The following is a 27596-nucleotide window of genomic DNA, read 5'->3' as shown; positions in this document are numbered from 1 at the left end:
TATATTATATAAAAAATAAATACATTTTAAAATACAAATCCAACAATTTTAGTTGTTTGCAAAATTAAAAAAAAATATTCTTGAAATTTAGAAAATATTGACAAAGATCAACTAGCTGATCTCTCAGTTTTATGTCATTTATTGGCAAGTGAGTCTACTGACTTGTCAAATGTTGATGATATCCTTCAAGTTAAGGAAAGTAAAGTTTTATTACCCAGAGTTCTTCAAGATAAATTATTGCATGTATCTAAGAAAAGTTTATTAGATAACATACCTGAAAATATTGATGAAAATATATTGGATCTTGCAGATCAAATGAGTAGCGACAAAACAGTTGCAGTAGCAAGCATTTTGAAAAATCCGGAGAGTGAAATTAATGACTCTGGTGATGGAACATCTAAAGGTGAAACACCCAATGAATTAAATGAATCTGAAGCTTTGAATTCTGTTGATTGTGTTGATAATTTGAATGCAAAAGAAGTTGCTGTTAGTGAAAAAGATGATGCAATTGTTTCAACTGATAAATCTTTTAAAGATTACAATGATAATAATACTGCTTTGGTTTATGGTAGCGAGGAAAAAGATATTGTCAGGTCCCAGGAGGGAACTCCAAATGAGTTTTTAAATGATGATTATTTTAACTATAAAACATACTTGCTGCAACTCTCTGATACATCAAAGCAAATTATATTAGATTTGATTGAAAGCTCGTTAGATATTTTCAAGAAAAATCTAATGCTTTCAGATAATTTTGGTGATTTGGCAGAACAAGAAGAAAAAGAAGACCAAGGAGAACTTCACGAAAATCTTGATGAAATAGATGCTTCTGCAACTTTAAATGTGACACAAAAAGAGAAAAATCTAATAGAGGAAATAAACGCAAACAATGCTAAAATAAAAGATGACTACGATGATTTAGATAGCCCCCCTGCCACTCCTGCAGAATCTGAGTGTGAAGCACCTCTTTGGAGCAAAAAGATTAGTAGAATTGAAGTATATGATCAGGATGAGTTTGAACCATTTTTGACCTCAATAAAAGAATTGGTTTCTACTGAACACAATAAGATAGTTGACTCAATGAAAGATCAACTTCGCCTCATAACAGAAAAAGAAAAAGTTTTAAATGAAAAAGAATATGAACTCAAAAAAATGAAGAAAGAGAAGAAGCAAGCAGATTTCAAACGTAGAGAACTCATGCTTTATGAAAGAGAAAAAGAGTTGCAAAACAGAGAACAAAACCAATTGAAGTTAGAGATACAGCGTCGAGAAAAAGAACTAGCTCAGCTTGATGCACATATTAAAAATCAAGAGTTTGAGTTAAAACAACAAGAAGCCAGACAGTTAATGGAAGAAAATGAAAAAATGGCTAACATTCAAAGACAAAAAGCTTTGAATGATATTTATGAGAAACAAAAAGAAGTAATTGACAAACAAGAGGAAATTGCTCTACGGGAAATTGAATTGAAGAAAGAAAAATTAAAGGCTGTTCAGAGACAAAATGAAATTGAACTTCATATTAAACAGTCTGAATTGCGTACTCAAGAAGATAAACTACATAAAAAACAAGAAGAATTATATAAAAGTGAGTCTGAACTGTTCATACGACTTCAAGAGGCTGAACTGCAAAGAACAGCATTAGCTGAAGAAGAAAAGAGAATAAAAGAAGAGGAAGATCTTAAATTAAAAATCCTTCAACTAAAAGAAATAGAGATTGACTTAAACACAAGAGAAAAAAAGTTAGAAGAGCGTATCAAAGCTGAGGAAAAGCAGATCATTCTAGATCGTCTTCGATTTGAAGAACAAAAACTGAAGAATGAAGCAGAGCAGTTAGAAAGATTTAAAGAAGCTGAAATGGCTATTAAAAGAACTCTTCTTGAGGAACAGTTTAAAAGAGAAAAACAAAATCAGATGGAAAGAGAATTGTGGAAAAAAGATTTGGAAGAAGAAATAGAACTTGAAAGGCTGGCATTATTGCTAACACAACAAACATTGTTTCAAGTAAAGAGTGAAGAAATAGAAAAAGCCATGGAAAAAAAAATATTTGAGTTAACTGAAATATCACGAATTGCTGTTGAAAAAGTGGAAGCTGAGAAAGTACGCATTGCAACAGAAGAAGCTGAGAAATTATGTCTTGCAAAAGAGGAAGCCGAGAAAGTACGCATTGCAGAAGAAGAAGCTGAGAAAGTACGCATTGCAGAAGAAGAAGCTGAAAAAGTACGCATTGCAGCAGAAGAATCTGAAATACTACGAATTGCAGAAGAAGCTGAAAAACTACGCATTGCAGAAGAAGCTGAGAAATCATGCACTGCAGAAGAAGAAGCTGAAAAAGTACACATCGCAGAAGAAGAAGCTGAAAACTTTTGTATTGCAACTGAAGAAGCTGAAAAAGTATGCATTGCAGCAGAAGTAGCTGAACAACTACGTATTGCAGAAGAAGCTGAAAAATCACACATTGCAACAGAAGAAGCTGAGAAAAGATGCATCATCGAAGAAGCTGAGAAATCACGCAGTGCAGAGGAAGAAGCTGAGAAAGTACGCATTGCAGAAGAAGAAGCTGAGAAAGTACGCATTGCAGAAGAAGAAGCTGAAAAAGTACGAATTGCAGAAGAGGAAGCTGAGAAAGTACGCATTGCAGAAGAAGAAGCTGAAAAAGTACGCATTGCAGCAGAAGAATCTGAAATACTACGAATTGCAGAAGAAGCTGAAAAACTACGCATTGCAGAAGAAGCTGAGAAATCATGCACTGCAGAAGAAGAAGCTGAAAAAGTACACATCGCAGAAGAAGAAGCTGAAAACTTTTGTATTGCAACTGAAGAAGCTGAAAAAGTATGCATTGCAGCAGAAGTAGCTGAACAACTACGTATTGCAGAAGAAGCTGAAAAATCACGTATTGCAACAGAAGAAGCTGAGAAAAGATGCATCATCGAAGAAGCTGAGAAATCACGCAGTGCAGAGGAAGAAGCTGAGAAAGTACGCATTGCAGAAGAAGAAGCTGAGAAAGTACGCATTGCAGAAGAAGAAGCTGAAAAAGTACGAATTGCAGAAGAGGAAGCTGAGAAAGTACGCATTGCAGAAGAAGAAGCTGAAAATTTTCGTATTGCAACTGAAGAAGCTGAAAAAGTACGCATTGCAGCAGAAGTAGCTGAAAAACTACGCATTGCAGAAGAAGCTGAGAAAGTACGCATTGCAGAAGAAGAAGCTGAGAAAGTACGCATTGCAGAAGAAGAAGCTGAGAAAGTACGCATTGCAGAAGAAGAAGCTGAAAAACTACGAATTGCAGCAGAGGAAGCTGAGAAAGTACGCATTGCAGAAGAAGAAGCTGAAAATTTTTGTATTGCAACTGAAGAATCTGATAAAGTACGGATTGCAACAGAAGAAGCTGAAAAACTACGTATTGCAGAAGAAGAAGCTGAGAAATTACGTCTTGCAGAAGAGGAAGCTGAAAAAGTACACATCACAGAAGAAGAAGCTGAAAAAGTATGCATTACAGCAGAAGAAGCTGAAAAATCATGCATTGCAACAGAAGAAGCTGAAAAAACATGCATCACCGAAAAAGCTGAGAAATCACGTATTTCAGAAGAAGAAGCTGAGAAAGTACGCATTGCAGAAGAAGAAGCTGAAAATATTCATATTGCAACTGAAGAAGCTGAAAAAGTACGAATTGCAGCAGAAGAAGCTGAAAAACTACGTATTGCAGAAGAAGAAGCTGAGAAATTATGTTTTGCAGAAGAGGAAGCTGAAAAAGTACGCATTGCAGAAGAAGCTGAGAAAGTACGCATTGCAGAAGAAGAAGCTGAAAATATTCGTATCGCAACTGAAGAAGCTGAAAAAGTACGTATTGCAGAAGAAGAAGCTGAGAAATTATGTCTTGCAGAAGAGGAAGCTGAAAAAGTACGCATTGCAGAAGAAGCTGAGAAATCACACATTGCAACAGAAGAAGCTGAGAAAACACGCATCACCGAAGAAGCTGAGAAATCACGCATTACAGAGGAAGAAGCTGAGAAATCACGCATTGCAGAAGAAGAAGCTGAGAAATCACATATTACAGAGGCAGAAGCTGAGAAAGTACACATTTCAGCAGAAGATGAGAAATCTTATGTTACAGTAGAAGAAGCTGAAATAATATGTATTGTAACAGAATTAGTTGAACAAGCATGCATCACAGCAAAAGTATCTGAAAATATAAACATTACAGTAAAAGTAACAGGTAAAGCATGCTTTATAGCAGAGGCTGAAAAACTATGTATTACAGCAGATGAAGCTGAAATTGTATGTATTGCAGCAGAAGAAGTGGAAAAGGCACGCATAGCAGCAGAAGAAGCTATAATAACATGTCTTGCAATTGATGAATCTAATAAAATATCTGATGGAATGGAAAAACTATGCCCTTCAATTGCAATTGATGAGAATGTGAGCATTGCAGCAAAAGAAGCTGAGAAACTACATAGTGCAGAAGAAGAAGGTAAAATTTTTTGTATTGCAACAGAAGAAGCTGGAAAAGTATGCATTGCAGCAGAAGAAGCTGAAAATCTTAGCATTGTTGCAGAAGATGAAAAACAAAGCATTGCAGCAGAAGAAGTAGAAAATCTTCGTATTTTAGCAAAAGAAGCTGAAAATGTACGCATTGCAGAAGTGGCTGAAAACTCATGCATTGCAGCAGAAGAGGCAGAGAAAGTATGCTTTTCAGAAGAGGCTGAACAAGTATGCATTGCAGCAGAAGAAGTTGAGAAATCATGTGTTACAGCAGAAGCTGAATTTCTTCACATTGCAGCAGAAGCTGAGAAACTACATATTGCAGTAGAAGAAGCTGAGAAACAACGCATTGCAGCAGAAGAAGATGAAAAAATACACATTGCAGCAGAAGAGGAAGATAAAGTACAAATTACAGAAGAAGCTGAGAAGTTATGCATTGCAGAAGAAGCTGAAAAAGTACGTGTTGCAGCAGAAGAAGCTGAGATATTATGCATTGCAGCAGAAGAAGTTGAGAAAGCACGCATTGCCAAAGAAGAAGCTAAAAAATCACGCGTTGCAGCCGAAGAAGCTGAGTTACTACGCATTGCAGCAGAAGAAGCTGATATACTACGAATTGCAGCAGAAGAAGCTGAAAAAGTACGCATTGCAGAAGAAGAAGCTGAGAAATTACGTATTGCAACAAAAGAAGCTGAGAAATCACACATTTCAGAAGAAGCTGAAAAAATGCGCATTGCAGCTGAAGAAGCTGAGATACTACGCATTGCAGCAGAAGAAGCTGAGAAATCGCGCATTGCAGAAGAAGAAGCTGAGAAATCGCGCATTGCAGAAGAAGAAGCTGAGAAAGTACGCATTGCAGAAGAAGAAGCTGAAAAATCAGGCATTGCAGAAGAAGAAGCTGAGAAAGTACGCATTGCAGAAGAAGAAACTGAGATACTACGCTTTGCAGCAGAAGAAGCAGAAAATCTTCTTATTGCAGGAGTAGAAGCTGAAAATGTACGGATTGCAGAAGAAGCTGAAAAATCAAGCATTTTAGCAGAGGAGGTAGAGAATGTACGCATTGCAGAAGAAGCTAAAAAAATGCGTGTTGCAGCAGAAGAAGCTGAGAAACTACGCATTGCAGCAGAAATAGCTGAAAGTCTCCGTATAGCAGCAGAAGAAGCTGAGATAGTACACACTGATGCAGAAGAAATTGAGAAACCATGTATAAAAGCAGAAGAAGCTGAGAAAGGACACATAGAAGTTGAAAAAACTAAGGACACACATAATGAAGAAGAAGGTGAAAAAACATGCCATGAAGCAGAGGAAACTATGAATGCAGTCAATGAAGAAGAGAAAAGTTGCATAGAAACAGAAGATGCTAAGAAACAATACATTAAAGCAGAAGAAGATGAAAAAGTTTGCATTGAAGATAAAAAAACACAAACTGAAGCAGATGCTGCTGAGAAACTGCATATCAAAGCAAAAAAACCTGAAAATGCATATATTGAGGCAGATGAAGCTGAGAAAATACACTTTAAAGCCGAGAAAGAATGCATTCAAATAGAAACAACTGAGAATGCAAGCATTGTAAAAGACAAAGCTGAAGTAGCAGAAGTTAAGAAAACATGCACTGAAGTAGATGAAGTTGAGAAAGAACACATTGAAGCAGAAGAATTTAAGAAAGCATGTGATAATGGTGAAGTAGCTGAAGAAACACACATTGAGACTGAAAAAGCTCTTTACTTCAATGTATGCTCCCAAGATAAACATTTTTCTGAAGAAGATTATACTAAAATCAGTAATAATTTGGTATCTTCCATTATTGCAGAATCAGAAAAAGAGTTAGAACTAATTGAAGTAGTAAATATTCTATGTTGTGCTGCTATTAAAGATGCAGAATCTGATGTTATTAATGAACATGAGAGCTTGTTAGCCTCTGATTCATTCATGGCAGTTGACAAAGATTTCAAAAAAGAAGCAAATAAAAATACTGTTGACTCATCCATCAACAACTTGTGTTCTGATTGTCACCCTGATTTAGATATGAAAATTGAAAATAATTCTATTGAAAATGTAAATAGTTCTGTAAATACTTTTTGCACTGTTGATTGTTACATGCCTATCAAATATATTGTAGATGAATTATCACGAAAAAATGATGTTGATGACATTTCTCATAGTGATTCCCTGTCTCATTTTCATGATATGACTTTTAAAAATGATATCGAGGAAACTGCTTTTAACAATTCAGAATTAAAATCAGATGTCTTATCTGTAATCAATCTTAAAAAAGATAATAACTTTGAAAAAGACCAATCCAAGTTAACTGAACCTTCTGAGACTTTCCAGTTTGAAGATAAAAAGATTTCTTTAGACATCAAAGGTGTCAAAAATGAATCTTTGTACACTGAAGATATAAAAAATAAGTCTTTTGACACAGCAGATGTTAAAAATGAATTTTTAGACACTGAAGATATCAAAAATAAATCTTTAGATACTGAAGATATCAAAAATGAATCTTTTGACACTGAAGATATCAAAAATCAATCAAGCTTTAGTATTAAAGATAATTCTCCCGATAATTCTTTTAAATTATTAGCAAGTTGTCAAGACAACTTATTAAATTTTACAAATAACTCTCCATCAAGGACTTTAATGACACAATCACCAGCAGTATTACAGTTCAACGACATAAGCCATAATGAAGAATTACCACCAGAATTTGAAAAAGCAAGGAAAGAGCATGAAATAAAAGTACGTATAGAAGAAGCAAGGCTTAAACAAGAAAGAGAAGATCTATTATTAAAACAAGAAGCATTAAAGAATGAAAGGCTAAAACTTGAAATAGAGGCAGAAGAGGCCCAGCTAAAGCGATTCCAATACTTTAAAAATGAGGAAGAAAATGATTATCGTCAAAAAGTGGAAGAAAAACTTCAAGTTGCAGAGCGCCTTCGGCTGGAAGAAGAAAGAAAAAAGGAGTGGATTGAAAGTCAAAAAAAAGAAATAGAAAATGTTAAATCTGACTATGCTGTCAAAATTGTTAGTGATATTGTGATGAAGGATATAACAAAAAATCTTGTTGAATGCACAATTGATGAAGCTTGTGAAGAAATTTTGGATAAAGCTGTTCAATTGTTAACACAAAAAACTTTAAAGCAATCTCTAAAGGAAGTCGAAGATGCACAATCAGAAACAGACGATTCTGTACAAGGTTTTGAGCAAGAATTTATTAAAGACCTTAACAAACCTTCTTGTAAACATTTTATGAAAACATTACCTTTGAATTCTTCAAGTTATGTCCAAGGAAATCAGTTTTCAAAAACAGAAGATAACATACTTTTCACTGTAAAGAAAAATCAAAACCTGAAAAAGGATGATGTTGATTTTAGTGATGAGATAATGAAATCATCCTTTGATATATCTTTTGATGATGAAATGCATTTAACTCCAGGAAAAAATGTATCTGGTAAGTTTTTTTATTATTATTATAATATAAATTATAGTAGAATTAATACATTAATATTAATAAATATATTAATAATATATATATTTTTAAGACAAAATTCAAATAAATTTTTATTTAATTTATGAGTTACAAGCTAATTATACAATAATTATATAAGCTAATATATTTTATTATATGCTAATATATTCTAATACTTGCTGCATAAGTTATAATTTGCAAATCAAAAATTACTTTACAATTTAACAACTAATTTTCCTGGTGATGTCATAATTTAAATCTATTCTGAACATGAAAAAAAAAAAAAAAAAAAGTAGCTTAAAAATTTAGAATGTATTAAATATAAGTAATATATTCAAATAATATTCGATCAAACATTTAGCATTTATTCAAATAAGGTACAAATAAAATTAATTTTTTTAAAATAATTTCAGCTCAGACTGTTAACAAAACAAATCGATTACCTCAAGGACTAGATATAAGTGTTCAGTCTACAGAAAACAATGTTTTACGTTTGCAATGGGACTGGAAACCCAGTATTATGAATTCTGGGTTCAAGATTTGGTACAGTGTTTTGGTCTTAGGAACAAAATTTTCTCAAAATGTAAACAGTCATAAAAGGCAAGTTGTTTAAGTTAATTTTTTTTTTTTAATTTTAATTTTTTTTTCATTCTTTTGTTTATTGAGTTTTTATATTTTTTAATTCTATTTCCTTTGTTTTAGATATTTTAAGAATTAGTTATTTTAAAAGAGGGTCTTAGAAAAAAAAATGATTTTGTTTTAGTCATAAATTTGAGAACAGTCCTCTTCCTGAAGCATGGCCCATGACGAATCGAGATAAAATGAAAGAAGTCTGTGTTCAACACTGCTGGGATACTTATAGTAAACTCATGGATTTAAAAGGGCTTAAACCTAGATATACATACAGGTTTGCATTTAATTTATTACCTGTTTTGTGGTTATCATTTATTTAAACTTCTTTAACAAGTTTTTTCCGGAAAAAAGTTTATAATTTAGTTAACATGAGTGTAGATGAGTATCTTGTGTACCAATTGAAGTTGTTATTTTAGGATATGTGTTTTGGGAAGACGAGATAGAAGTGGTCAGCGATTAACATTTGGGCACATACAGTTGACAATGCCAGGTGCTCCATCAAGACCTGACCTTAAAGTCAAACATTTAGGAGATAAAGAGGTTTTAATTTTTTTAATTTTGAATAATTTCATTGCACAAATTTAATTTCCTATTTAATTTAATTAACTAATCATTTAACTAATTAAATAAAATGCTATAAGTAATAGTTACCATAAAACATATAAACAAGGTTGGCGATTCTATGCTGACCTGGTTTTTATGTTTTATGCAGTACAGTTTTGACTCAAATCCTTTTCAAATTTTTTTAAATTTATCTTTCTTTTTTATTTGAATTATTATAAAACTAAAATAATGTTATAACTTTTAAATAATAAACTCAAATAAAAGTTTTTTTTAATTTGACTTTTTTAAGTATTTGTTACGAAAGTGAAAACTAAATTAAAGATGAGAGTTAATCTTTAAAACTTTCTTTATTTAAACTAATCCTTTATCTTACCAATTGTTTCATTTATAGTTACTTAAAAAAATTACTTTTGTTCTATCTACTTAAATTTTTATTTGTCTGACATTCATTTGTTTTTTTGTGACACAAAGTATTTTTGAATTCCTTTACTTCTATCTCTTGCATTTCACAAACATACTCTAGCATTCTTTAGAAGGCTTGAATATGCTAATTTCAGTATGTATGTGAAATGAAATGAAGCATATTCATTTAGTTGCTGCATTGTATTAAAATTTATTGCTTGCAATTTATTTTTAATTATGATAAAGTTTATTTAAATACTAAGAGTTATTTTAAAACAATTGTAGGTGGTTTTAACATGGGATGAAGTGACAAGTTATGGAGAAGCATTTTTATCTGGATATCAGTTGTATATGAATGGTGAAGTCTACGGAAAGGTGTTTCCTCCAGAAACTCTTAAGACATCAGTTAAAAATTTGGTTACTGGTACATTTTTTTCTTTATTTGTCAAGACTAAACATCTTAGTAAAGTTTTTTTTAATTGCATTTTTTTTAAAAATAAAAAGTGTTAATAGATTAAATGTATTATCTTAATTATTTTGGTTATGTTGATTATCTTAATTTATTTTACAACATCACAACTTATTAAATTCACATGTTTTGTTTAATTTGATTTAATTTGTTTTAATTAAAATTTGTTTAGCTTAAGTTAAGTTGATTGCTTTTTTTTTTTATAAGCATCCAGAACTGCGTTTACACTTGTAGCTTTTTTTATAGGTAGCCAGACTGTGTTTACACTCATAGCTTTGACGAATCATAGTATAGGTAATAGTCGCCCATCACGTGCTGTTAGAGTAAGTTGCCCACTTGAACCTCCACCTGTTCAAGAGATTTTTCAAGTAGAAACTGATCAAATTGGAGTTGTGTTGCTAACTTGGCAAGTTCCAACTTACAATAAAAGTTTTATTAGTGATACTAAGGAAAGTGACATGCAGCAAAATGAGAAAAGAGGTGTGACAATATTTTATTTTTAAGTTAATATATTATTTATAATTGTTATTTTAAAATTTTATTAAAATTTTATTATGAGATTTTAATTTTTCTAAAGTAGGTATTGTTTTATGTTTTTTTATTTTGTTTTATATTGCACGCCATTGTTTATGTATAACATTAAAAAAAACTTTTTAACAATAATGTAGTGTTTTTGTTTGAATATTACCTTTAAATATATATATTTTGTTGTTGAAGTTTATGTTTGTGTAAATATTATCATTCTAAAATTAAATATAAAAAAACATATTTAGATGAACCAGTCGTCTCTTGTTACTTGATTTTTGTTGATGGAAAGCTATTTGGAAAATGCTCACCAGATGGTAAGACTGATTGTCTGCTGTTGTGACTAATAATATTGGCACAAATTAAAATATTTTTACAGCCATTTTAAGACATTTTAAAAACTCTTGACTTCCTGAACACAATTTTTATAACATTTTTTTATTATTTGTTTTTTGTAAATAATTAGTACTTTAGATAGGAATAATTGTCTAGTAGTAATTTAATTAAATAATTAGCTCTTTAGTAATGAACGATTAGTTTTTTAGTAATGAATAACTACATCATTAGCAATGACTAATTAGTTCTTTAGTAATAAATAATTAGTTCTCTTTAGTAGTAAATAATTTAAGATTAGTAGTGAATAATTTAAGATTAGTAGTGAATGATTAGTTATTTGTTTATTAGTTTTATATTAATCACTAGCAATTAACAGTTTAATAGTATAAAAATTTTTAAAAAGTTAAAACAAAATTTATAAAAAGGACTAAGTTTTGCAATATTTTAGTATAGTTTTGCTGTTGTTTTTATTTTTTAGGATGTTAAATTTTAGTTGTTGATGTTGTTTGTTTTTTAATTTTGGATTTATATGTGTTATTAACACTGTGTGACAAGTAAAGGCTCTTGTTTAACAAAGACACTGTATGACAAATAAAAAGACTCTTGTTTAAAAAAGCCACTAAAACTTTACTATGAAGATTGAGTGTAGAAATATCCTTTATTAGTCCAAGTAAATTGTTTTTTAAAAAGCTTGTAATGCTCATTCAACCACACAAACAAATAACCTATTAGTGTGCTTGTCTAAACAATAAACAACTAAACAAAAAAGTGGTTATTTTAATCTCTAAATGTTATTTGTTTGACCAGATGGACATATAAATGAACAATGTTACATTTTTTTGATTTTTTAATATATTTTTATTTGTATTGTAGTTATTTTTATTTATACTTTAATGATAATATTAATAGATGATTTCTCCATAACCTTTAGCTCTGTGCTTGAAATCTCAAGCACTAGCCAGGGGACCACTTTTAAACGGATGATAATTTTTTTTAGTTTTTTTTTGGCAGAACAACTATTTTAATAGGTTATTTATCAAATAGATGCTTTGTTTTTTAAAAAAACTTGTTCTTATATAAAAGTTAGGGTTTCAAAGTTGTTGCCATGTTTAAACTTTTCACTATTGTAACTCTTGCAGTGTTTATATTTATTTTTCCATTGTTTTTATTCTATTTTATTTTTGTTGCTTAGCAAATGACAGAGATTACATTGGATTTGAGATTGATGGTTGTAAAATTGGTCAAGAATACGTGATAAGTGTGCATTCCTATTTTGAACCTCTTCCAATTGATCCAAATCAAAGAAATGTTGTTTGTGGATGCTCTAGTGCTCCTTTGAATATGGTCAAATGTGCTCCTGTTAGTCCACCTAAATCTCCTAAACCATTGATCAAATCAATTAGTGTAGAAGGAATAGAAATTGCTTGGGAAAAAGCAAGAGAATTTGGTTCAGCAAAGCTTTCTGTATGCCTTGTTACAATGATAATAATAACTTATAGATAATTTTTCATATTAAATAAAAATGCTCTAAAACAATTATTTATAATATTTATAAATAAATAAAATTTATAATATTTATCAAAATAATTATTATAATATTTATATATTTATTTATAATAAATTTGCTTTATTTTGATATTTTTTTCATGCATATAGGGATACATTATACTTGTCAATAAGCAAGTTTATGGCCCCATCATTCCAGCAAATTGTCTTTCAACAATTTTAAATGACATTACACCAGGTCATGATTATCATATCAATTTAGTTGCTACTACTGAGCATCTAGTTGGCAGACAAAAGAACTTTGATAAAAAAAATAGTCTGTACAATAATGATAGTAGTTCATCAGAAAATAGTTTTAACGCAAAACAGTCTGGTGATAGTGGGTTTTTTAATTTTATATCTACAGTGCAGTCAATGCAAGACAGTGATGTTCAATTGGACAATTATTCTGCATGTGTACCAGGTCCTACTCTTTTAGTTAGATTTAATAATTTTGTTGTTCCGCCTGAAAAAGTTTCAGTGCTTGAAGTAACAGGTCAGTCTGTGCAACTTGCATGGAATTTTTCATTACCTAAATACTCAAAAAATGTACTTGAGGCAATTCTTGTGCGTCCAGAAGTGTTTTCAGTCCAATATTGGTTACACGGAGCTAATATGAGTTCTTCAAAATGTAAAGAAACTAAAGGTTAGTAACTATGGTAACTATTCAAGTTTTTAGTTGTTTTATTCATTTTTAATAATTGTGTCATCTTTTAGAAAGACATTCAAATCATGAAGTGTTTATTTATTACAAGCACATTGTTAAATATATTACAGGATGTCATATATATATATGTGTGTGTGTGTTTGTCTATATATATATATATATATATATTTATATATATATATATATATATATATATATATATATATATATATATATATATATATATATATATATATATGTTTACACTTATATACATATATAAATTATAGAGTGAGGTCATATTTATGTTTGAATTTGTTGATTGTGATTATTAAATATAAATGTTATTTTGACCCTATTATTTTGTTTACTTGCTTGATTTCAGGAACGAGAATGTTTATATCTGAATTGCAACCAGGTACAGATTATGATGTTGCTGTGCTGTCAAAGGCTCGTCACCAAAACCAGTGTGATGCATGGGATCCTCATGATCCTTATCTTTGCAAAGAAATTTCTACAATCATAACTTTTCGAACTGGACATCCACCATTGGCACCAACTGAGTTTAGTGTCATTGGAGGAACAACAAAATCTATTAAGTTAGCATGGAATGAACCCATTCTTCGAGGTGTTAAGGTCACAAAGTATTTACTGATTATATCTGGGCCAGTTTGTAATCCATTTACAACTAGCAGTGATTCTCTATCAAGTATTCCAAAGTTTATTGAAAGAAGGCTTAAAACAAAGAAAACTGTAATAACTAACAGCAACATAAATGATGTTATACCAAGAGTCTGTGAAATTTCTGCTGACACTGTCATTTATGAAGTCAAAAATCTTTCAGAAAAGACAGAATACATTTTCACTTTGCTAATGGTAACACCCCATTCTAATGTCAATATGTTGAAAGAGCTTTATGACACAGTTCATGAAAAAGAACCTTTTGTTAACGACATTTGGACACCCTCAGTAACAACTTCTGGATTCACAGCTGCAATTAGCCCACCAGAAAATCTCTGTGTTGCAAACCGAAGTGCCAATAGTATACATTTGACATGGAAACCTGCTAAAGCATATGGAATGTATGTTTTACTTTATAACACGGTTTGTTGGTCAGAAGTTGAAGTTGAAGAGCAGGAGTGTTTGTCTTCTCGGGAAAAGGTTCATTTCTGTATAATTGCAAAAAAATATTACATATTTTTTTATTATTATTTACAAATATGCATGTATATATAGCTCTAGAATCTGCTTAATAATTTACGTAATAAAATGCATTTATTTTTTCTCTTTTAACCTGTATTTTTTTATAATAACTATAATAAAATATAGTAAATAAGTTTTTGATTTTATCAGCAAATATATGTATTAATTATGATCAATCATTCTTAAACTCTTTGACTCTTTGGTCTTTGACTATCGATTTTGGTCTTTGACTCTTTGGCCTTTGACTCTTGTTCCTGGGGGCAGAAATTAGAGACAACAAAATGATCATTATATGGTAATTTTTGTATATTCTTAAAAAATTTGCTTTGTTGCAGAATGTAATGAAAAGGTAAAAACTCATGGTAAATTACGTATAATAATTAAATTTTGCAATAAAGTGCATTATTCTGAAGTTGAAAAAATGTTTCCATGGCACCATAAAAATTTGGAAAGTTGGTGAGCTTCTGTTCTAGGCAAACCTAATTGTTTTCTCTAAACTCTTTTATCTAACTTTTATGTGTTTAGATAAACTATATGCCTGATTTAAAATGTATTATATGTGTTTTATTTAAAGTGCATACATATATTTAGATTCCTCTGGTGAGAGAACCTCAAATTGGTAAACTTTATATTACTAGTACATTATCAGAAACAACTGTTGACAATCTTATTCCTGGTTCAAAAATTCAATTTCAAATAGAAAGTTGTTTTGGAACAGCCCAAGATAGTCCCATTTCTGAGATCTTTCAAACCAATATTGTCACAACTTGGACAAGAGCACCACCTGCTGTACCAAAGTTGTTTGTTACTAACATCAGTCAAGAAGAATTCGAGTTATCATGGAACAGACCTGTGCTGTTAGATCTTGGTTTGGTTTTTTCTTTCTGAATAATGAATTATATATTGTGCTCCCTGTTTAAACTGTGCTTGTAATGCAAAAAAACCTTATCATTATTTTAATTATAGTTTTAATTGTTTTATTGAGCAATTTTTTTATTTGACATCCGTTCTTTTGTTAAGATATTTGTAGACCAATCAACAAAGATGCCAGTTGTATTTTACGGCGAACACTAATTGGCTACAAATTAGAAATTAACTTTGGAGAATATGTTGTTCTTTCTCCGTCTGTAACGTCTTACATCTACAAAAATCCAAAACCAGGACAAACTTATAACTTTATGCTTAAAGCTGTTACATGTGCCCTGCAAACAACCAAAGAAAATAGATCTAATGTAATTTTAATTAAGTATATTAATATATATGTATATATATATATATATATATATATATATATATATATATATAAACACACACACACATATATATATATATATATATATATATATATATATATATATATATATATATATATATAGTTATACAGTATTTTTTTTATAGTGGCAAGAACTTATTGCTGTTTTTCATACACCAACACATATAGAAGACTCCATAGACTGTTCCCTTGAAGATATTGATGCTTCATCTTCTGAGGTTGTGTCTGTCAATACACCATTGGCACATGATTTTATACAATTTGACTGGCTATCTTGTAAGTACTCTAAGGTTGGATCGAGTCAGCTGAAGCTTCAAAGTAACAATGAAAATGTGAACTATCCTGGTGCAATAGTTGTGAGGTACTTTTAAAAATATGAATGGGTTCCAATTATATTAGCTATGCATATTTATGCATTATAATGAATAAATTTTTTGTGTTTGAATTTTATTTTTTTATTCAAAAAATAATTTTTCAAAATATTTATGAAGTTTCATCTTTAGTATTCCCCTTTTTTATTCATTACATTGCAAATCTTCTAAATTTAGCAATTTTTCTGTAGGCTTGGTCACACCTAAATTTTGCTTATAAGTTTTATATAGTGTATTCATAAACTGTAAATGTAAAAATTGTTAAAGTTGGGAGGTCTGATACTGTAAATTTTTGTAATAATAAACTTGAATTGTTTATATTATAGGTACAAAATTAGTGGGAAAGCTTTTAATGTTGACTCGCTTAAGATTATCTGGAGCTCAAAATCAGATGAGTTTTTTACAGATGAACTTGAATATGATTCCAGAGGATATGAAATATACTTCCCAAAGCCCAAGTTAGAACTTTACTTTTTTTCTAAATAACTATACAAATATTTTTAAATTTATATATGTATTAGGTTTATAACTTTTTAGTATTCTTTTTTGGCATAATATTTGGATTTATTTGTTTTTAGAAAATAGTTGCCCAGCATGAACCTTGATTACAAGATGGGTCCCTTATATTAGTACAAAAACTTTTCTCCAAAAGTATATAAACCTGGGTCTGGGTATATAAACCTAGCAAAGTATTATAAACCTGGGTCTATAAAGAACCAGAATTTTATAGAGATTTAAGAAAGAATAATGGTTTTAAATAAAAGTAGTTAACTTAAATTTTGTATACAGAAAAGAAAAAAAAAAGAAAAATTGAAAATCATTTTATTTTTTTGACATCTCATAACAATATTTGTTTTTCAAAAAGTTTTTAATAAAAAAGATTGTGAATTTTGGAATCTCTGTGAGGTTCTATGAGATTCTATGAGATATTGGTTCTTTTGGAACCCAGGCTTTATTTATACTTTTGGTAAAAATATTTTTTTTACCGATATATAGGACCCAACAAGTAATCAAGAATCATGCTGGGTGATTTTTTTAGAAAAATAAATAAAATCAACAACTTTTTAGTTACTTTTAAACTAAAGTCAGTTTATTTTTCATAGGGTCAACGGGGGGGGGGGGGGAATACCTGAAAGGTTATAACCCTAATATATATATATATATATATATATATATATATATATATATATATATATATATATATATATATACACTAAATGTTCTTGAGTATCAGAAGATTTCTGTATGAAATCAGTACTGTTATAAATTTAACATTCAGGAATGAATACAACTATTCATTAAGGAATGGTTTTTTACAGGTTTTGAAATTATTTCTTCTATGAAATGAAACATTTATAATATATATAATTCAAAAAAATTTTTTTTTTTAGATCTGTTTATTGTATTAGAGTAGAAGCGATTGCTGAGGAAGGAGGCTCCCCTATCACAATCAGTTCTCCATATGTATATTGTCAGGTATGAAATTAGGATATAAAATAAACTTTTTGAATTAAAAAGTTTTGACAAATTGTGATTACAAAGCATTTTATAAAGTTTATAAAGCAAAAATGTTTATAAGTCAAAAGTCAGTATATATTTTTTTTGAATAAGTTTCTTATGCTCTTTATCCAAATTTTTGATTACTTTTAGGTTCCAGGCCCACCTGATCCACCATTTATTACTTGTCATAATATCAGTAAACAAGGATTTGACATAGATTGGAATGAGCCACAGACGTATGGGGGGAATGAAGTTGGGGGTTATAGTGTATGATTTTTTTATTAATATTTATACTATATAGACTATGTATGCGTGTAACTTTGTTTCGTTTCCAAGTTTATTTATGTTTCACTGCAGTGTTAATCATGCTTTACATCATTTTATTCCTTTTTTTTTTTTTGTACTCCATTGTCAATACGTTATTTATTTTATGTTTTCTTTTTTGCATTTACACAAATTGCACATACAAGTTTGTATATTTTCCACAAGTTCATTTTCAATAATTTAGGTTGTTGTTAATGGAATGAAAATGGGTAAAGTCCTTCCAAGCATGTGCAGAAGTTGCACCATTCCATGCAAACCCGGCCGGTTAGTAAAATTGCTTATATATACATACATACATACATACATACATACATACATACATACATACATACATACATACATACATACATACATACATACATACATACATACTTTGTCTAATAATGTATGGTCATGATACATGTTTTGTATCATGGCCATATATTATTAGACAAGGCTACACTACAAAGGACTGTCATAAATTATATATCAGATTTTATACATATATATATATGTAAATATATATGTATATATATACACACATAAATGCGTGTGTGTGTATATATGTATATATATATAATTATGTATATATATGTATATATATATGTGTATGTATATATATACATATATGTATGTATATATATATGTATATATATATATATATGTTTGATAAAATATTGCCGGGGTTGACTTAGTGACTGGGGTTGCATAAACATTTATACATCCTTAAGTATATTTTTTTTATTCAAAATTCATGCTATATTCATATGAATATATATGAATATAAATGAATATATAAACATTATTGCGATTAACATGATCATCATAATCATCGTTGTCATTATCATTATCAGGCTTTAGTCTTCCTTATTTCTGCTATTTCTCTAATATAAACAATCTAGAGCATTTTTTTTCCTTAACTAAAGCTCATTCATGCAATATGTAAGACACTCTCTTCAAGTTATCTATCTTCTGTCTTTAACATTAAATCCTGAAGCTGCTACCTCTCTACATGCTGATACCTAAATCACTTTAATCTTCTCTAACAAACATTGTTCGATACAAGGTTTTTTTCTAATCTGTTCTTATAACTCTTCCCCATCTTCATGTTTTGCTTTTATATACAAACTACTACTTTTTAAGTCTTCATTTTTTTTTTTTTTTTTGTTAGTTTTTTTTGTTATTCACCTCCTCAAGGCCAAGAAGGCCACTATAGATAAGGAGGCTACTTAATAGTAGTTATAACCCTTTCTCAACTCTATAACTCCGAAACATGAATCTTGACGAACAAGGCCACTGCGCGGAGAAACAAGTTGAGCGCGGTACTACCAGGGATGTGATGGGGATCAAACTTGAAACCTCTCGCCTATGAAGCGCGCGCTTTACCACTACACCATTACCGCAGTTAACCATTTCCTAGCTTTTTAACCCTATCCTCTATTTTAAAGTAACTCATAACTTAATAGTGGTTGCTTGCAACCTTGTTGGAAGTAAATTAGAGTTTAAAAATATATAAATATTTTGCCAGTATTTAATATATAGTAAATATCATCTGGCTATCAACCCCTACTAAATCTTATAATTTTGCCGGGGCCAGGTTTGCAAAAAGTCTCATTTTTAGCTAGGGTTGGAACCAGGACCCCAGTCACTTCCTAAATCTAGTACACTAAGGGTAATTGAAGCAATTTATTATTGCTTATTGAAATATTTAATATTTTAATAGGACATACAAAGTTTATGTGGTGGCTCTTAGTTCTGATCCTTCCTATACAAGTTCAGAAAAATCAAATGAACTTATAGTAAACACAATGTCTGAAAATGATGAAAAAATTTTAACTAAGAAGAGTGAAGAAGTTATGTCACTTGCTGATATTCTTCTTGAGGTTGTTTCTCTATATGAAAATGCAGTAGAAATAGCATGGGAGGATCCAGTTTTAGGTGAGATTAATTTTTTTTGATTAATTTAGTAATTTTATTTTACTGATAATGTTTGTTGCCAGTTAAATCACCATGATTACCATGGTTTGCCATTTTTTAGATGGCAAACGATTTTAACCATGTAATAATATAACCATTGTAATGCTTATATTATTTGAAAAAAATATATATAATAAAAGATTTATTTGGAGAACTAAAGTCTTGCCTTTGTATAAGGCAAGACTTTTGTTTTCCAAATAAAAGAAAAATGTTTAAGAAAATACAGTGAGAGAGCCAAGTTAATGACTCACTTGTTATTAGATTGACTTTTCCAATTACAGTTACAATTGTGTGTTCCAAATAATATATCCATAGTAATGTTACTTTTTTTTTTTTTTTTTGTTAGACAATATCTCCATGTTAGATCATTTCAATATACAGTGGACAACATCTCATTCAAAGGTTTGGTATTTTTTAAATAATTGTAAATATGTAAAAAATATGTAAAAAAAATTGATCATTATCCCTTGTAATGTGATGGTCTACTATGACTTTTACAGTTGATTTTTTTTTTTTTGAATTTAATATTATATTGATTTTTTTTCTTTATTGATAGATTAACTCAGCTAATTTGGACGCTTCGCATCATGACTATTATATCTCTAATATGTCTCCTGGTGAAACAGTATTTATAACTGTTTCTGCTTGCAATAAAACTGGTGCTTTAATTGCAAAATCACGTCAGCTGGAAACTCAGACTGTTGCAAATATTGAAACACCAGTACTAAGGGTTGGGTAAGAAACATTTTTTATTCTTTTTATTTATTTATTTTTTGGTCTTTTAGATTTTAGTTTCATATTTAAATTATGTCTTAGTTAAGTCTAGTTTTGGTATTTAACCTTCTTAGAATATTTTCAATTGTAAATCAAAAAACTAATGTTTAATTTTAGATCTTGTTCTGGTGCAGTTCTTAACATAGAGTGGAAAACTCCAAAAGTGTATGGTGATGCTCTGATAGAAAAGTATGTGCTTCGATTAGATGGTGTTGACTATGACGCTGATGTTAACAAAGATGCAAATACATATCAATTCATTTCCTGTGAACCTTGTTGCACTTACAGTTTTCAACTACAGGTGTTATATTAATTTGGCTTATATATTCATAAACCTCTATGTTTAATACTATTACACACACAGACACACACACACACGCATATATATATATATATATATATATATATATATATATATATATATATATATATATATATATATATATATATGTATATATATATATATATATATATATATATATACATATATATATATATATATTTATATATATATATCAGGCTATTAGTACAAAAACTGGGTACAGTAGTGAGTTTTCAAAAGAACTATTTGTTACATGCCCTGGTGCAATTGAACCAGAACTTTGTCGTATTAAAACTCCTGTTGTAAACTGCATCAAAGTATGCTGGAAAGCACCAGAACTAAAAGGGAATGCCCAAGTTGCAAATTTTTGGGTGTGTAAAATAAATTTTATTAATTTTTGAGTTAATTTATAAATAAAGAAGAAATATTTTTTAATCATTTTTATTTGTTTTTATTTTTTATTTTTATAGGTTATAATTTTTGTTATTAAATTATTACTATTTTACTTATTATTTTAGTTTTTATATTTTAGGTTTATTATTCTCCAGCACATAGTGGTATTTTTCAAGTAACAGCAAGTGAAGTCATTAACCATCCTGGAGCTATTGCACATGGGCCTCTGTCAAATAAAGTTTATGAAGATAGTTTGACAGGAATTAATCCATGTGATATGTACAATGTTGTTTTACAAGTTGATTTATTGCCAGGTAATATAGCTTTCCAGGTTTTTATCTGTTGATCAATAAACAAAAGCACAAGTTTTTTTTATCGATTTTTATTTATATTCTCAACTTTTAGTCAAAAATGACCAATTTTTTTTTTTTTTTCAGCGGACTGCAGTAGTATTTTTTCATCACCTCTACGAACCAAAGCAGCTAGTCCTCCTAACCCACCAGCGATCAGTGCACAAATTCTTGGAATGGAAGAGAGAATTTTTTTAGAAGAGCTTTTGCAAAAGCTTATATCTGTTAGAGATAGGTGCGTTTAAGTTAATTTATTATGCTCTGCCTATTTCGCTCAGTTATTGTTTTTTTGTTTTGCAATATTTTTTAATTAGTTAGTTGTATTCAAACTTTTAGAATGATGATTTGATATGTTTAGAGTTTTGAACTTGCAACAAAAGAAATATTCAAATTAAATAAATTTTTAAAGTTATATCATACTTTGTACATCTGTTTTGTAAGCCCAATGGAATTATAAAATGCAGACAATATTAAAAAAATCAGGGATTATTTGACTACATGGATTAGTTTCTGAGTGTGTTTAATATTAGAGATTTTTATGAATTATTATTTATGGAATTAGTCATGGCATTTAATAACAAAATCACTTTTAAAATTTTTTTATTAATAATATGTAATAACATATTATTAATAAAAAAATTAATAAATAAATAAAGTAAATAAAAATAAAGATAAATAAGTTGATAATAAAACTTTTAAATAAAGATATTTTTCATACCAATGACAACCAACTTGTTTTAATACATTAAAATATATATAGTAAAATTTTTTTACTCTGTACTGTATTTTTAATTTATGAAAAATTAAATTACGGAAATATTAAGTGTTAAAATGTAAATTAACCTTATCATATTTTAAACTTTATCAGAAAGAGACTTTTCACCAAGAAATTTTTTTTTATATGAAATTAAAAAATAACTTCCAGTTATTTATTAATTGTGATTAAGATTATTGATTATTTGCCTATGATGATAATAATCACAAGATTACACAATTAGATCTTTAAGCTAGAGAAAAAAAAAGACAAATTTTCAAAATACCATAAGTACCATAGGTATTTTTAATGCAGTAGTAGATTTGTGGTAGAACTTTTGGCTTACAATCAAGACATTCAAGGTTCAAATCCACTCTACACCTTTGAAAGTACACATATATATACACAGATATATATATATATATATATATATATGTGTATATATATATATATATATATATATATATATATATATATATATATATATATATATATATATATATATATATATATATATATATATGTATATATATATGTATATATGTATATATATATATATATATGTATATATATATATATATATATATATATATATATATATATATATTTATATATATATATATTTTAATGTATATAAAAATATATATACACACACACATAAGTTTAAGTATATACATATACAGTATCGGACAAAACGAGTGCAACCAAATAATGCTAATTTAGTTTCTTTATATAAAAGTGCTGCATTTTTTCAATTTAGAGAAATAACTATGTAACTGTTTAGAGACAAAGTTCTTTAAGTTTTATTCACCACAAAGTTCATTATTTGTACACGAAAATTAATAAATTAATCAAAAGTATTAAAAAAAGTTGATTTCCTTCTGGACAAAACAAGTGCAACTCGACAAAATGTTGACCAAGCTGTATTTTGCTATCAATATTTTGTGGCGAATCCTTTGTTGTCGATCACAGCCTTGCATCTTCGAGGCATAGATTTGATCAGGTGATCAATGAAACTTTGTGGAATTGCTGCCCAGGCCTTTTGGATTTGTTCAAACAGTTGATCCTTATTACGAACACCTTCACTATTAATTCTGCGGTTGACGATCTCCCAACGGTTCTCAATAGGGTTGAGATCCGGAGATTGAGGCGGCCAATCCATCACCGATAGGTGGTTGTCTTGAAACCACTGCTTGACTACTTTTGCAGTGTGTTTTGGATCGTTGTCTTGCTGAAAAACCCATTTTATTGGCATATTCCATTCAGCATGAGGTAACATAACATCTTTCAGGATATTTTTATACATGAAACGGTCCATTATTCCATCGTTTCGATGTATTGGACCTAGATCGTTAGCAGAAAAACACCCCCAGACCATTACATTGCCTCCACCATGCTTTACAGTCTTATGGCAGTAACGTAAATCGAGGCATTTTCCGGCCGGTCAACGTACACGGCAAATGCCTCGCTCCCAATGATGTTGAACTTCGATTCATTACTGAACAGGATAGTTAGCCATTTCTGTATATTCCATTCAATATGAGATGCAGCAAACAGGAGTCTTTTCTTCTGGTTTTTTAGTGAAATCAGCGGTTTCTTTGCAGGGCGTCGAGAAAACAATCCGGCTTCAACAGCACGTCGCCTGATTGTTCGGTCCGATACAGGCAGCTCTAATTGCTTTTGTATCTCGACTGATGATATCCAGGGATCCTTCTTGACGGATCTGACGATCATAGAATCCTCTCTAGAAGTGGTGGAATGCGGTCTTCCACCTTTGTTATCTGCTGCCAACTTCGCCGTAGAACAATATTTGAACATAGTCTTGATACGGTCCATTTTTTCACGCAATATTTATCACAAATACTTTTTTGTGACATTCCACTTACGTAATCGCCAATAATTTTCTTTCTTAGTTCCAACTTTGCACTTGAAGTCATAAAAATAATAAAAATAAATAATCACGCTTCTCAAGGCTTACCGTGTTACATTTATCTTGTGATGATACAATAATGCTCTGTGGAACACAATGTCTTGGTTGGATGTGGACTGTATTGATGTAATGAAACACTTGTTGTATTTCACTTCTTGTATTGATGTTCTTTGATAAAACACTTTGATAAAACTCACTTCGATAAACTGTCTTGATAATACTGGCTGATTGACTTCCATATACTGACTGAATTAAATGTCGATTTACATGTCTCTTATATAGTAAAATGAACCTGTGTGAACCTGTTCTAGAAGATTCTAGATGCTTCTTTTTGATTCTTCTGGAAGCTTCTGGATGCTTCTGAATGTTTCTGGATACTTCTGGATGCTACTGGATGCTTCCAGATGCTTCTTCTGGAAACTTCTGGACGCTTCTGCATGCTTCTGGAAACTTCTGGATACTTTCTTTAATTATTAAAAAACTTCCGTGACGTTGACACGGACCAGACTTAAGAAAATGAAACAAACCAAAAAAGTTACACTTGTTTTGTCCGTTGCAAAATGGCACTTGTCAACGAAACTCTGCCTGTGTGCTGTCACCTGTCAGCTGATTGCTCATGTCATGGCATGCTATGATTCTAGAACTGAACTGAACTGTTTGCTGTAGTAGTATAGTACGTTTCGTTTTTAAGACATGTAAAATTAGGAACACTTTTTAGCATTGTTCGATGTTGGTTGCAAGTTTTTTGTCCAATACTGTATATATATATATATATATATATATATATATATATATATATATATATATATATATATATATATATATATATATATATATATATATATATATATATATATATATATATATATATATATATATATACACACATGTATAAATTAGATTGTGTCGTGAAGTCAACAGCTTAAGAAGTACAGTAATAATAAAACATGTTGCTGATCGAGATTATGAACTGACTCGTCTTTTTCATATTCTTTCTAAAATTGATGTACGAATCAGGCAAGTTATGAAAGAAATAAAAACCTACACAGGTATGGTTTATTTTTTATTCACTTGGTATTGAAAATACTCAATTAAGATGTTTTATAGTTTCTATATTTGTGAGCTTTTTTAATTTTCTCATTATCACGCCATTACTACCACCATAATCACTTCAATCCACCTTATGATTGTCACCATCTTTGTCATCATTATAATCAACATCATTATAATTTTTTTTTCATAAGAATTGTTTTTTTAGTTATATGTAGTTATATTAGTTATATAGTTACATTTATAAATTTTAGGTCAGGTAAAAGTTTTGTTATCATGGAACTTCCCTGGCCATGATGAAGACGCTACTGCAAGTGGATTTCAAGTGCTTATTGACAATAAGCAGTATGGTCCTGATTTGTCAGTTCATACTAATAGTGCTGTTGTTGAGGTTTTTGAATTTAATGTTAAAAATATTGTAACATTTTGATTTTGTTTAAATCACCTGAATTGTTAATTCTGATACTGCCAAATTAGATTAACAAATATTAAACACATATAACAACCATAAAACATTAAACACATATTACAAACATAAAACATTAAACACATATAACAAACATAAAACATTAAACACCTATAACATTATGAAATAAGTGGTTTGATCATGTTCTGTTAAATTTATCTAAAATTATTTGTGATGTTTTTTTTTTATCAAGTTGCCATGCGATACCAAAGTACACATGATTAGTGTTATTACCACAACACAGCATCCTGTTGGTAGTAGTGGGTATTCGAACACTGTTAGTATAAACAGTGATGAGTTCCTTCCATTTTCATTTTTTTGTTACTTTGAGAGTCACATTAAAGGAGCTGGGTAAGAATTTTTTTTAGATATTTTATTTTTCAGCTAATTTCACAATAATACATACAATCCTGCTTAAATTTTTAAACTCAGGATCTATTTGGCATGAGTCTTACATTGAATAAAATTTTAAATAAATTGGCACCTTTTTTTGAGGCTTTAATAAGGTGATTACATTTAAAAAAAAAAAAATTTCTAAAACAAAAAAGTGCGGCCGAGGCACAGTGGTTAGAGCGCTTGCTTTATAAGCTGGAGATCGAGGTTCGAAACGAGCTTTGGACATATTTTCGTGTCACAGTAAGGAAGGAGGCATGAACTTCCTGGTTAAATGCACTTCCGCAGTACTCTGTGACAAGACCGTTAGGTCTTCTTGGGGCACTTAAATATTAAAAAAAAAAAAAAAAATGAAATAATAGTAATAAAGAATAAAAGAAAAATTCTTATTTATTGTGTTATTAATGAATGAGTGAGTATAATAAGTAATGACAACATGGTCGTTGCAATACAACTTCATATAATACAAATATAACACAAAAATGCTTGAAAACGCATTTTTTTGATTTTTTCTATCTTCATTACTCAAATATTGTAATATATTATGATCAATGCAACTTCATATATCTACATCACTATTGCTATCTGTTTATGTTAAAGAATATGGCAATAATCAATCTGGTAAAGTTTTTTTCCACTTAATGTTTTTTGAATGTTTTCAGTAAAACAGAAACAGAAAAAATTGTTTTCATTAACTGCAGTCCATATATTTTTGATTGGGATAAGATCTGGTTATCTAAACCAATCAAAAATGTATGGACTTTGCTTTAAGGTCATTTGATTACCTTGCAATCTAATTTTCTGTTTGTTTCTACCATTATTTATTTTTTTAACCATATTAATATGGTTTATGCTTTGTAGTAAGAAACATTTTGTTCCAAAAACCATTCAGAGTTGTCCGTTTAAAAATTTGTGTTTATTGGAATTGTTTTCTTGAGTTTTAATGTACTGATTCATTCTTTTTTCAAATAAGCAAAGACAAATTGATCTATCTTAAGTAATCCATATTCATACTCCACCACCTTCACCATCATCCACTTCACCACATTGAAATTGTAGAGCAATAAAGCAAGTATGGTATTTTTTTGAACAAAAAAATTATTTTGGTTTCAGACAGAAAAATTTGGTTCATCACTAAATATGATTTTTTTAAATTTGAAATCTTTTTCACAAAAAGATTTATAAATTATAAGACACCTTTAGATTTTGGTCAATTAATCTTCCTCCAACTGTCGGTATTAAAGTCAGCTTTTCATGAGCTTGCTTGTGCTTGTGCTTTTTTGCTCAACTGAAATTTTGGGCATATGTTGTGTTTAGAGTGTGGGTTTTAATGAAATTTAAATTTGAGTGTAATACATTTTTGGGCCCAAAAAAACCTTGTAATTTTTTTATTTTTTTTTTAATCAAATTTTTAGTTTTTTTTTGGATCAAGGATTTTAAAGATCAATTTTAATGCTTACATACTGACCATCTTGCATACT

General features: G+C 29.6%; 1 protein-coding gene across 2 annotated transcripts in view; it reads left to right on the top strand.

Moving 5' to 3' along the window:
- The window catches only part of LOC100214450 (uncharacterized), a 101820-nt gene that overhangs the window by 71657 nt on the left and 2567 nt on the right, over positions 1-27596 (top strand). For both annotated transcript variants that reach the window (XM_065818189.1, XM_065818190.1), the window contains 27 exons: positions 92-7918; positions 8350-8536; positions 8700-8843; positions 8986-9109; positions 9821-9959; positions 10251-10484; positions 10778-10846; positions 12058-12329; positions 12522-13056; positions 13442-14217; positions 14851-15127; positions 15280-15491; positions 15658-15893; positions 16230-16361; positions 17295-17379; positions 17554-17670; positions 17912-17991; positions 19430-19644; positions 20030-20085; positions 20240-20418; positions 20575-20758; positions 20977-21150; positions 21312-21486; positions 21610-21757; positions 25107-25255; positions 25511-25647; positions 25916-26073. In XM_065818189.1, coding sequence (XP_065674261.1) covers positions 92-7918; positions 8350-8536; positions 8700-8843; positions 8986-9109; positions 9821-9959; positions 10251-10484; positions 10778-10846; positions 12058-12329; positions 12522-13056; positions 13442-14217; positions 14851-15127; positions 15280-15491; positions 15658-15893; positions 16230-16361; positions 17295-17379; positions 17554-17670; positions 17912-17991; positions 19430-19644; positions 20030-20085; positions 20240-20418; positions 20575-20758; positions 20977-21150; positions 21312-21486; positions 21610-21757; positions 25107-25255; positions 25511-25647; positions 25916-26073 — 13021 coding nt within the window. The remainder of the gene's footprint in view (positions 1-91; positions 7919-8349; positions 8537-8699; positions 8844-8985; positions 9110-9820; positions 9960-10250; positions 10485-10777; positions 10847-12057; positions 12330-12521; positions 13057-13441; positions 14218-14850; positions 15128-15279; positions 15492-15657; positions 15894-16229; positions 16362-17294; positions 17380-17553; positions 17671-17911; positions 17992-19429; positions 19645-20029; positions 20086-20239; positions 20419-20574; positions 20759-20976; positions 21151-21311; positions 21487-21609; positions 21758-25106; positions 25256-25510; positions 25648-25915; positions 26074-27596) is intronic.

Source organism: Hydra vulgaris, chromosome 14 (assembly GCF_038396675.1).
Source record: "Hydra vulgaris chromosome 14, alternate assembly HydraT2T_AEP".
NCBI classification, from domain to species: domain Eukaryota; kingdom Metazoa; phylum Cnidaria; class Hydrozoa; order Anthoathecata; family Hydridae; genus Hydra; species Hydra vulgaris.
This window is presented reverse-complemented; position numbering and strand designations above follow the sequence as displayed.